The 11,072-nt window shown below is 38.7% G+C and overlaps 2 protein-coding genes across 2 annotated transcripts; both read right to left on the bottom strand.

Moving 5' to 3' along the window:
• Positions 1-991: 991 nt before the first annotated feature.
• dnaaf4 (dynein axonemal assembly factor 4) lies at positions 992-5,599 on the bottom strand. The gene is made up of 9 exons (XM_042061525.1): positions 5,395-5,599; positions 5,017-5,164; positions 4,803-4,936; positions 4,465-4,690; positions 4,221-4,354; positions 3,376-3,485; positions 3,133-3,286; positions 2,645-2,750; positions 992-1,966 (listed from the first exon to the last, which is right to left on the bottom strand). The coding sequence occupies exons 1-9, from the start codon at positions 5,515-5,517 to the stop codon at positions 1,863-1,865; spliced, it is 1,239 nt and encodes a 412-aa protein (XP_041917459.1). The 5' UTR covers positions 5,518-5,599; the 3' UTR covers positions 992-1,862.
• A 1,099-nt stretch (positions 5,600-6,698) lies between these two features.
• pygo1 (pygopus family PHD finger 1) lies at positions 6,699-10,503 on the bottom strand. Its single transcript, XM_042062372.1, has 3 exons — positions 10,340-10,503; positions 9,529-9,611; positions 6,699-9,411 (listed from the first exon to the last, which is right to left on the bottom strand). The coding sequence occupies exons 1-3, from the start codon at positions 10,386-10,388 to the stop codon at positions 8,209-8,211; spliced, it is 1,335 nt and encodes a 444-aa protein (XP_041918306.1). The 5' UTR covers positions 10,389-10,503; the 3' UTR covers positions 6,699-8,208.
• Positions 10,504-11,072: the final 569 nt, after the last annotated feature.

Below are 11,072 nucleotides of genomic sequence, written 5' to 3' on the forward strand. Positions count from 1 at the left end.
GTAAGTTTTTTCCTCCAACCACACATTTTCATTAATTTCATATTTAACTAGTTCTTTAACATCTGGAGTACAGCTAGAAAACGAATAAAACGTTTCGATTGAGATCTAACGTTAAGCCTAGAAAGGGTAAATTGTACCCTACAGCTAATAAGTTTGACCAAACTGGCGTTAGAGAGGCGGACATCGCGGGTTCAGAAAGTAAAGGTTCTACAGTATTTGATCCAATCATTTAGTAAACCAGCTCATCCTAATTAGCAGCCAGGTAGATCAGATAATTAGTGATATCGCCTGTGTTAAAGGGAAACTTGGCAGGATTTCCCCCTCTGCTGGAGAAATTGTGCATTATGCCATTTCAAACTGGGAAAAGGTAACGATAAAGCACATGGATTTGTTTACAAGCTAGCGAACGGTTAGCATAAGTTTGGCAGAACTATGTGGATGTTACAAGGTAAGAAACACGATTTAAAACGAGTTTCTTGTTTCTCACTTCTCTTTCCGGGACGGTAAGTCTCAATGTTGCAAGGTTGGTTTTCCGCCTGGGGACGCTAGGCGCAGCGGGGAAAGTCACCATTTTCACCGGAACAGGTCATTCCTTAACAATCTTTGATTTAACCATCCGAATGATTTCTAAACGGGTTTATTACGTTGAAATAGTTGCCAAGTTCCCCTTTAAGTGCACTGGTAGAAAGAATATATGGCAGGACTTTTACTTTCTGGACACGGGATGTCTGCCTCTGAATAGCACCCTAGATTATTGACAACTGTTTCAGTTAAAGCTAATATGTTATGTAACCTAAAATATATTAGTTATATCAGTAGTAGTAGCGTAGTAGTAGGCTATATTTTAATGAGCTGTAGGCCTATTAAATTGAAGCTATTATACTTATAATGTTTACAGAACTTTATTGACCGTTGCCATTCTGATTTTGCATTTTGGATAAAACAAACAACCATAATAACAGTTATGGAATTGAATATTGTAGACAGCTGATCAGGTTTGCCAGAGTTTATTGTAGGCTAATTCACACCTTAACATTGACAGAATAAATGAGCTCTTGATAATAGATGTTGCGTATAATCAGATAATCTGTCCTTCATCTATAGATTACATCTATCTATCCACTCCACAATGTCTGAAGGAAACAGAAATAGCGCACACTGTGTCAACCCTGGGAACCCTGTGTTTTCCTGTATGATGAATCCAGTTTCTCAGATGCCATCTCAAGACACAAACAAAGCCACCGCTAGTCCTTTTTACAAGAGAACATCCTCTGATTATGGACACGACCCTCCTACATTCGAATCTTCACCCTGCACCTACCACCCTTTATCACAGAAATTCTCAGAACACCTGGGAACGTGTGGAATGTACCGTGACAATTCCTTCAATACTAGCTTGGACAGAAGCAAGGTGTAACTGTAGCTGGCAGTTTGACAGTTGAACTCTAGGACAGTTCTAGTTAAAAAACAGTTACTACACTGGATGTCCTACAACACATTGTAAACTAGCATGATGACAATGTAGGTTATGTTTGAGCATAATCCTTTCTCAATAAAGATGGAAGATGAAAGCAAAGTCGTGAGCAAAATCGTGTGTATTATTCATTCATTATTTAAGTATGTATTACATGTTCATCTGACACTTGTCACATCATGATGTGATTAAACTATTGGTATATATAAAGTATATAAGGAAGGGATGTTGCCAGTATATTTAACCTTATGTTATAAAAATTCTACATTTAGTTTTATTTACACATGTACATCATGTCCCTTTCTTCGTAGCAAACATTCAACAACAGGCATTTACTTGATACATTTCAAATCAAACACTGTCACCCACTGCTTCATTCAAGTAGGGTTTAGCCTAAGGCCCCTTGAATGATGTCTCTAATTTTTTGAGTGTCTTCTTGTAGTTTTTGATTGTCAGGGTCAATTTTCAGAGCAGCATGATAGTCCTGCAGACCTTTGTGATAAGATAGGATAGCTTTAGTATTTCACCAGTAGATGGCAATAAAACATGCAAATTGTAATGGTTGCATAGTTACTGATGTTTTTAAATATCTATCACCAATAACAACTAAATAAATCACAGTTCCATTATTTATACAACAGTTAGGTTCGGTTAAACAATTTAGTAATTTCTGATTGAACGAGAGGCATTCCAGAGTAGGGATATCCCAGGACATCCCGCTATGGGACATCCCTACTTGGTCTCCACACAGCTAGTAATCACTCCAACATGAACGTTCCATTAATTCAAAACGAGGGAGCCTCAATTTCATTATTCCGCATGTGACGGTTATTGAGTGTGAAAATGGAGTAGTGTGAATGCTCAATATAGCATGTGATGTACAGACAAGCAAGTAGGCTATACAAATTATTGTGTGCACAACCACATAAAGCCCCTTTCACTGAATGTGGCTCTCGAATTATATGCTGCGTTGCTTGGCAACAGGACACCCCAAGACTAAGATTGGAACTATTTTTTGGGGCGAACACACAAAAATCAAAGTAAACGATACAAAACAGAATTTAGTGTGGGGCTGATAAAGTACCAACCCCACTTTCACTCATGCTAGATTGCTTAACTAACATGACTACAGTAATTGGGCACACTGGTTTCAAAGCAGGATATACAAACCTTCAACATATAGCTCAAGCTCACAAAATGCAGTGCCTCTTCTTACATGAGCCTTCAACCTGGCAGCTGCATTGTCAGCAACTGGTGGGGTTAGTAACTCCAGTGCCTACCAAGACATACATATAGGGATCTTCATTTTAGGCAAGGCAAGGCAAGTTTATTTATAACATTTCATATATGGGGTAATTCATTGTGCATAAAAGCGCAATGTTTAAATGTTTTAAAAATAAAAAATACATAAAATAAAAGAAATAAAATACAAAACATTGAATAATTAAAAAAGAAGAGAGTACAAAACAACACATTACTGGAAGACAGCCAACAACTTAACCTTATTCTTATTCTTAAATGTAGCTATAGACCAGCTAATCAAAATAAAACCTAAAACATCCTTGACCATCAGACAGTCTCTCGACAGGTTATTATTACTGTGAAATTTTAGGGGGAAAAGATTTTGTTACTGATTTTTGATGTTGAGATGTACTGACTTGAGAGGAGTCTTCAATAGCTTTGTGAAGATTCCTTAGCTTGAGATGACATGCAGCACGGTTAGAGTACAGTGAAGGAAGTTTTCTGTTGAGCTTCAAAGCGAGGTTGTACGCATTGAGGGCGGCCTGGTAATTCCCAGCAACAAAGAATTTGCTAGAACAAACACAAATACATGAGGGAACATTAGTTCCACAGGACCCATACTAATGTTTGAATTAGCCATGTAAGGAACTTGCACTTACTCCCCTTTCTCCTTCAACCAGTCAGGATTCCTCTCCTCTGGCTTGAGGTCATCAAGCTCTGCCAAATCTGCAGCCACTGCACGCCTGGCTTCAGCTTGCTTTTTGAGCCACTGATCAAACACAAGTGTAGAACGAGAAGAACATGCATCATGCTCTTAAGAGCCACTTGTTCTTATTTTCCTATATTCTCAGATTTCACTTACAATATCATCATGTACAGTTCTGACAAAGGCATTGTGTTTTTCTACAGTATAAAAAAGTTTACTTAGTTCAAAATACAGCTGATTATACACCACACCCAATACCCTACAATAGATTTACAGATTTACATTTCGGGTTTCTAAACATGCCCAAACCCAAATTTATTGGAGGAGTTGGGGTTGTTATGGACATCATTCTGTGCAGTGCAGGTTTTAACACAATTTTTCATGGTCTAACCACAAAGAATCAAATGTCAAAATCTCACAGGAGTTGTTATGCTGGGGATCAGTTTTAAACGTCAAACATCCCTTGTATGACCATGTATCATCAGTATGCACATAAAGATGTTGCAGAAACTAGTGCTGACCAAATGATAATTTAAAAAACAGTGAAAGGTTAAATAATATTGTTATAAAAGTCATCTTTGCAATGTAAGCATGCACATAGAAATATAGTTTATATTCTAGTTGTAATACTGGTATTCTTGATCAGGGTACAAAGTAGACATGTAGACAAGAAGCATTTATTTACTCATTTAGAACACACACACACTATTATTATAATAATACTAATAATAATAAATATCCTTATTACAAATGCAATCATTATTCTGAGAAAAGGAACACCCAAAAAACTGTACTCACCTCCTCCTCTTCAGGAACTCTGGATTCTCGCAATGCAGTGGGAAAGACTCTTGGTGTGAAATTTACTTTAATATTGCCACAAGACCTTGGACCCGGCAAATTAACATTTTCAGTTTTGGGGACATTTTTATTACCTACACAGCAGGCAAAATAAAACATAAAACATAGCTTATCCAATATTTAAGACCCACAAGCTATACAAGCGGTGCAACCAATTGAAACATAGTTGTCTTGATCTACTAACCTAGCTGAGGTATAACGCCAACTCTTCCTGAGGACAAGGGGACAGATAACTTTTCAACTTTGCTAATTTCAGTGTTTCTCACTGATTGGATACTTTGTCGTTGTGGCTGGATAGCCTTCTCTTCCTTTGATTTGTGCTCCAGTTTCCAGGTTTCTAACTCATTTACAGCCTTCTTACACTCGTCATTCTTTATTTTCTGAATTTTTGCTCTCTCCTCTTCCTCAAGCTAGACAGAGCACACCGATATGAAAGATAATGGCATGATTAAATAGACATTAATAGGCTATCTTGTGCACAAACACAACATCATCATCATCAACAACAACAACACTTTGTACCTTCATCATAGTTTGTAGAGCAAATTTGCTCTCCTCCTGCTTCTGTGCTGCTTTAGCTTTTGAGTCAGCAGCTGCTTTTTCCTGGGCTTTAAGAATTGCTTTTTGCCTGATTTCTTTCTGTTTCTCTCTGTCCTCTGTAATGAACACACTATAGTCAGGCAATGGTTCTCAGCCGTTGCATTAGTCCTAGGGAGAATTCGCCGAAGTAGCTTACCATTGTAGGTGATAAGTTGATTCCAGAGTTCCTCTTTCTGTTTTTGTAATGTAAAAACAGCCACTCCGTTTCCAATCTTTGCAATACTTTTATCATCATCCACAGGTGCAAATAGGAATGCCTCAAATAAAAAGGGAGGGAAATGTACCTAGAACCCATAAGTTAAGAATAAATCTTGTTACATAGCAGAACACCTTTATAGATTATGCTACTAGAACAGAACAGTCTATTTAGGAGGGTAGCTATCGACAGTAGCATAGATTATGAAATTATTTAGCATGCAATTATGTGACAGGCTGCAGGCTAGCCAGATATGTTAGCATTTCTACCGGTAACGTTAACATGTTAGCTCAGTGAGAGAAAGTCCAGTCCACCAACCTTTAAATATTCATCCGTTGCAAAAATGTCAACATGTTTAGCATTCATCCCCTTTAAAGGAACACTAATGTACACTTTCGACTCCGTTTGAGTCCATGAATAATCTTTGACCATTAATGGCATTCTTACCTAAATGAAAGTGATGTTAATTTCTCACAAGTTTCAACTCTGTTGCTACAACAGTGGTTGTTGCCTGGGAGGGACTTACATTTCCGGTAAACGTCACTTCATCAAAGACTGGCTGTGGTCATCATCATCCTTCTTATCGTAACTCCCCCTATTTCCACCGGTCCCGTATTTCCACCGTCTTGCGTGTATGTGTCACTTAATATCCATTTCTATACAAACCAAGACAGCGGACTCCTATAGAAACGCAACCACCCACAACATAGGTGTATCTAAATTAGCTATGTACCAAAAATGACATTTTACCGTGACTGGAGGAGCTGTAAACAGTGTTGTAAGGCTGCGTGTACACAACCGCTTGGAGCTCCAGTGGAATTTTAATTTCACGACGAGAATTCTCGGTCTAACCGTCCATGTGCCGTTGAAACGGTGTAAATAGGCGACCCATCAGGCCAGCACTATAACTCCGAGCGTGGTAAACAAAATAGGATATTTCAGGCAGTAAATGCTCCCGTTAAGAACCAAACCAGATTTTGTTCAAATCTACACAACTATGGCTACTGAAAAATGTAAGGTTCATTTAGTAAATGTTATTTTGAAGTGTTAAAAAACATCGTTGTTTTAGAATTTCTGAACAAAAGTGGTGATAATTGGGGGTGTTACGATACTTAAGTTTCCATCCAGGTATGAAACACAAGTCAATGCGATCAAAAAGATCACACTCGAACTATCTCTAGTGAAAAAGGTTGAAGACCCTGCCAGAGAATTTCTTATATGAGGAGAACTTTCTCTCTCAGAACACCAAGACTGGCTGCAGTAAGTTACAGTAGAGGGCACTCGCGAGCAAGCTTATGGAGCTTCACTGACCAATCAGCATTTGCAAAATGCTAGCGTGTTAAAGGGCAAATGTCAGGTCAACAACATTTTGAATTAATATTAGTTAATGTGTAGCCTAGATAAATCAGTGAAGGTGTACATAAAAAAAAAAAATGATTACTCTAAATGCACTACAACAACATGTACAGCCATTTATGTCAAGATCGCATTTCAAAACACAAATTGGGAAAACTAAGATTAACTGATTCAAGTATTAACTAAACAAGTCTTGCCTGTCATAGGTATTGTGTAACTTGTGTAATTGTTTGTGGGGCTGGTTACACAAAAGTATCAGGAACATGTAGAATTTCAGAAATCTTTTATCAACACCACACATTATCTGATGACAGCAGAAATGAAATCTAATAAATTAACAGAATTATTCAACATAAATATTGTTTGTATAATGTGGACCAAACTTGCTATTTGGCTGTGATGAATATCAACATTCAGAGTATTAGGGAATAATATTGCCGCTTAATGTACTTCTAATGAACTGAAGGACCAGTACTACATTATAATGCAGCATTTTGTTCAACAGAGAGCCACACACTCAGATACAAAACATTACATTCACAATGCCACATTGTTGAGGAAGATTAAATGGCACATTTTTGAGCAAATGCACAAATATGAAAATTATTTTGGAACCATAAAAAATAGTACATATGACACAAATTCTATGTTTAACAATACATATTAAAATAATACACAAAGAACCTATAAAGGTAACATTATGAAAGTTCTGAAACCATATTCAGGGTCACAAACTATGATTTGTTACACTTTGACAAAAAAATATTGAATAGTGTGCATCATTATAAAACAAAAGGTCTATAGTATATTAGTAGGGTGAACAAGCACAGAAAAGCAATAAAAATAGAAAAGTGTAGGCTATATATTATATCATTCTATCTTTAAACTGAAAAAGACGGAAAATATCGGTGTACTCACAAAAAATATTATCGGATCACCATTGATATTTAAAATACTCCATGAACTCTAAAGAAAATATTGAATGAAGAGCTTACTGCCAAAGGAAAATCTTAAAGAAAAAAATAATATGGAAAAGCATAGCATGTGCATGTAATGCACTATTAGATATATCTGAAAATGTCTAGATATAGCCTATACAAGAATGTTCCATGCTAACATATATTAACTTTATGTTCGTACATTCACACAAATTATTTTTCTCTGGACACTAATGCTACATTCCAGAAAAAAATCATTGCTACATTCAGTGCCAAAGCTGATGGGAAAATATGACTATGCTTTATTTCAGTTTGTTCAAATGATACTGGTCATTTTTATATAAGGCTTTGGAGAACTTCAGCTGCATCTAATATCAGCCATAACAGCACCATATGAACACAGATTACTTGACATTTTTGAGAGAGGCTCAGGACAGTAAAGTGAATCTACTGTAACATACATCATAGGCCACCTTTGACAGGAAAAGTGCTGTGGTGTAATTGCTTGTTCGATCATATCTCAAGGCATCTAGTAACATGTCCTCACAAAGTAAAAACTGTCTCTCTTTGAAATGTCTACCCTTTGTCTGCTGAAATATATATCTTCCCAGCAATGACACTCAAACAAAATAAATCACGGATAAATTCATGGGTCATGAAAGTCATGAGACTACAGAAAATTGTTTACTATTGAGTTTTGACTGAAATAGTTTCAAACAACTATAAACAAGGGAAACTGTCCATAATTCTGAGCATTGCATGTTCAAAACCACCCGCTGCTTTAAAGGTATAGAATGAATATCCAGGGAACACAGTTATGCAATACAGATATGTTGCGCTAACCCTCACTGCTGACTGTGGGTGGTCCTGTGGTCTCCCTCGATCTGACAAGCTGTGCTCCCTTCTCCTCCATACAGGTGTCACAGCCCCAGACTGCTGCCGCCTCAGCAGCTAGCAGGTTGTAGGCTGTCTCAGTCATGCCCGTACAAACCCTGTGAAACCATTTCTGACATGAGGCATCACACAGGATGGCGTCCTGGTCATCGTTCACTTCATTTAAGCAGATGCCACATGGGTACACAGGCTCGACAGATGAAAGGCTCTGTCGACTAGGATGCGCTCCAAGTTTGTTTGCACCAGTCATGCCAACACCAACACTGTTCCTCTTACGCCTCTCCTCCAAAGAGCTTGTGTCCAAGATAATACAAGAAGGTGGAGACTTTTTCAGGGCATCATTAGTAGGGTGGATGATACCATTGATCTTTTCTGAAGAGTTAGGGTGCACCCCATCTTGACTGATGGGTGCACCCCTGGTTTTGGACTTTAGGTCAGAGGTCTTGTCCATACACACATTCTCCTCAGTGTTCTGGCCTGGCTTGTGTGGTGAAGTTGTCTGGGACGTGCTTTTGCCTGAGGAATCACTTGCATCTTGTCTGGACATTGGTGGGGTGGACTGTAAAAAGTTGCTGTGTTGTTGTTGTTGTTGTTGTTGCTGCTGCTGCTGCGTAAAACTAGGGCTAATATCTGTGCAGGCCTTCCCTGTTGGATTTCCACTGTTATTACCCTCAGAAACAAAACTGTGGCCTGTGTCTGGAGGTGCACTTTGGTTGACATTATGAATCGGCATCTGATTAAAGTTCTCTCCTGGGCCTGGTCTGAACGGAAGTGGCATGTTGCTGTTGTTACTAAACATGGACTGGTTTCCATAGTTAGGATTCTCTGGGTGCCCATAATTAAACCCTGGGGGTCTATTGAAAGTCATACCCATCTGATTCTGGGCAAATGGATGAAGCTGGTTTCGCACAGGATATGCTCCCCCGTAGGGTGCAGGCATTCTGTTTTGGATATGTGGGGCCATTCGGTGTGGGCTATAGCCACAGAATCCTGGGTAATTTGATGGGCCAAAATATGGGTTTGTAGCCAACAGTGGCTTATATGTTGGCACACAAAAGCCATCATCAAAAGGGTTAGATGCAACTAAGTGATCAGCACTTGGGTTTGGCGGTGGTGCATACTCTGAGAGAGGGGCAAATGGGAGTGCCTGAAAATGTAGAGAAAAGTTACTGACACAGAATTGTAAAAAGTCATATTGTTCTGTGATTCTTATTACAAAAATAATATACCTATTTAAAATTGTTATGATTCACTTATGCACTACCTGTGTGCTTGACTTGCGTTTTTTCTTATCTGGACTCCCAAGAAGCAAGGGCCCTCCTAAACCATCAAGCCCACCATCACCACCTGTAAGGACATAAGGGTCCTCTTGATCATATTGTAGGTCTACTCTTAAGAATGAGGCCTGTTATAATAATAATAATATAATAGTTACAATTAGGACACTGTCACATTAATTATAGGCAGTTTTGACTTTGATTTTTTTTACATGTTCAAAACGTGGGAGTTCTGCTTTAACGTTCCCTCCTTTTAATCTAGCCATATCTCTCCTTGAACTTTTACATCGTAAAAATAACTGAGGTGGTTAGTTTATAAACATGATTAGCCTACTATTTAGCTAGCTTTGTACAAAATAGTCGAAAATAAGCACTGAAACTTTATAAACTGCAAGAATGTAAACGGAAATGCACCGACAAGCTATGCAACAAACTTCTAGAGACGCAGTCTTCAGCAGAGCATTTATGTAGGCTATCAAGGCTATCGTATTCGTGAACGAGTTGTGAAAGTTACCTTTAGACTACAGCGACTACGGTACATTCCGATATAGTTTCATCCTCATACTTTACAGAAGTTTAGGCATAAATAAATTAAATCAACTTCTTTGCCTCATTATTTTCACCGACATCAGCTTTATAGCGCTGTCTCTTCTGAGTTTCATTCAATTCTTCAAAGGCCTTGAGGTAGGCCGTCAAGCTCCTTCACAGGCGTAATTACGGTCGAGACTTGTGTACAGCGTCTGCCCCCACAGACACTCCATGCCACGCTCGACCGAAAATACAGAAAAGCTACGTTACCTCTGTTTCTTTTTAGAGAGAAGGTATCTTTATCCTGTTCTGTGGACATTACAGAGTTCCTTACATGACTCCCAAAAGCCAAAACGAGCAATATTATTTAAGTGGTTGAAAAGGTACCGCACTCGTCTTCCTCCTCGCAGCAATCACAGCTATCTCTGTGTGTGACCAGGAAAGCTGCAATCGTTTGCAAAGTTTGGGAGGAGCGGACGAATTCAACTTTGCGATACATAGTAGTATGCGGGGAAATTTGTGTAAACACGGTGTGATTGTGGCAAACTTAGCAACAATTAAGGTAATCGATTTCCAAAAACTACACTTAATTGCAGTTTTGAAAAAGCCGAACAGTAATGTGGAAGAACAGATACCCCTCTACATTAGCATGTGAGTGTGTCTGCACAGCTCCGTTTGATGAGGTGCCGCTCAGACAGTATGATGAACCGCTGATGTAACACTGCGACTGGGAAAAGATATGATCCCACCAAACAAGTCAGTGAATTGGCGGGAATATTTTACCTTTTTAAATGCTGATTTGCTACATACATTTTGAAATTCGAATGGTACTGTGCTGGAAAGTAGCTATTAAGACTGTCCGACAGCGCCGTGTATTTCCTTGGCAAGTAGCTAGCCTACTGTACCTACACATCAAAGCCGCCAGAAAACATCAAAGGATGCGCCGCCATTTCTGACCGCGATGCAACTTTTTTTCCCCCTAGTCTTGCAATGATTTGTCTAC

The sequence above is a fragment of the Alosa sapidissima genome, chromosome 14 (assembly GCF_018492685.1).
Source record: "Alosa sapidissima isolate fAloSap1 chromosome 14, fAloSap1.pri, whole genome shotgun sequence".
NCBI lineage: Eukaryota > Metazoa > Chordata > Actinopteri > Clupeiformes > Clupeidae > Alosa > Alosa sapidissima.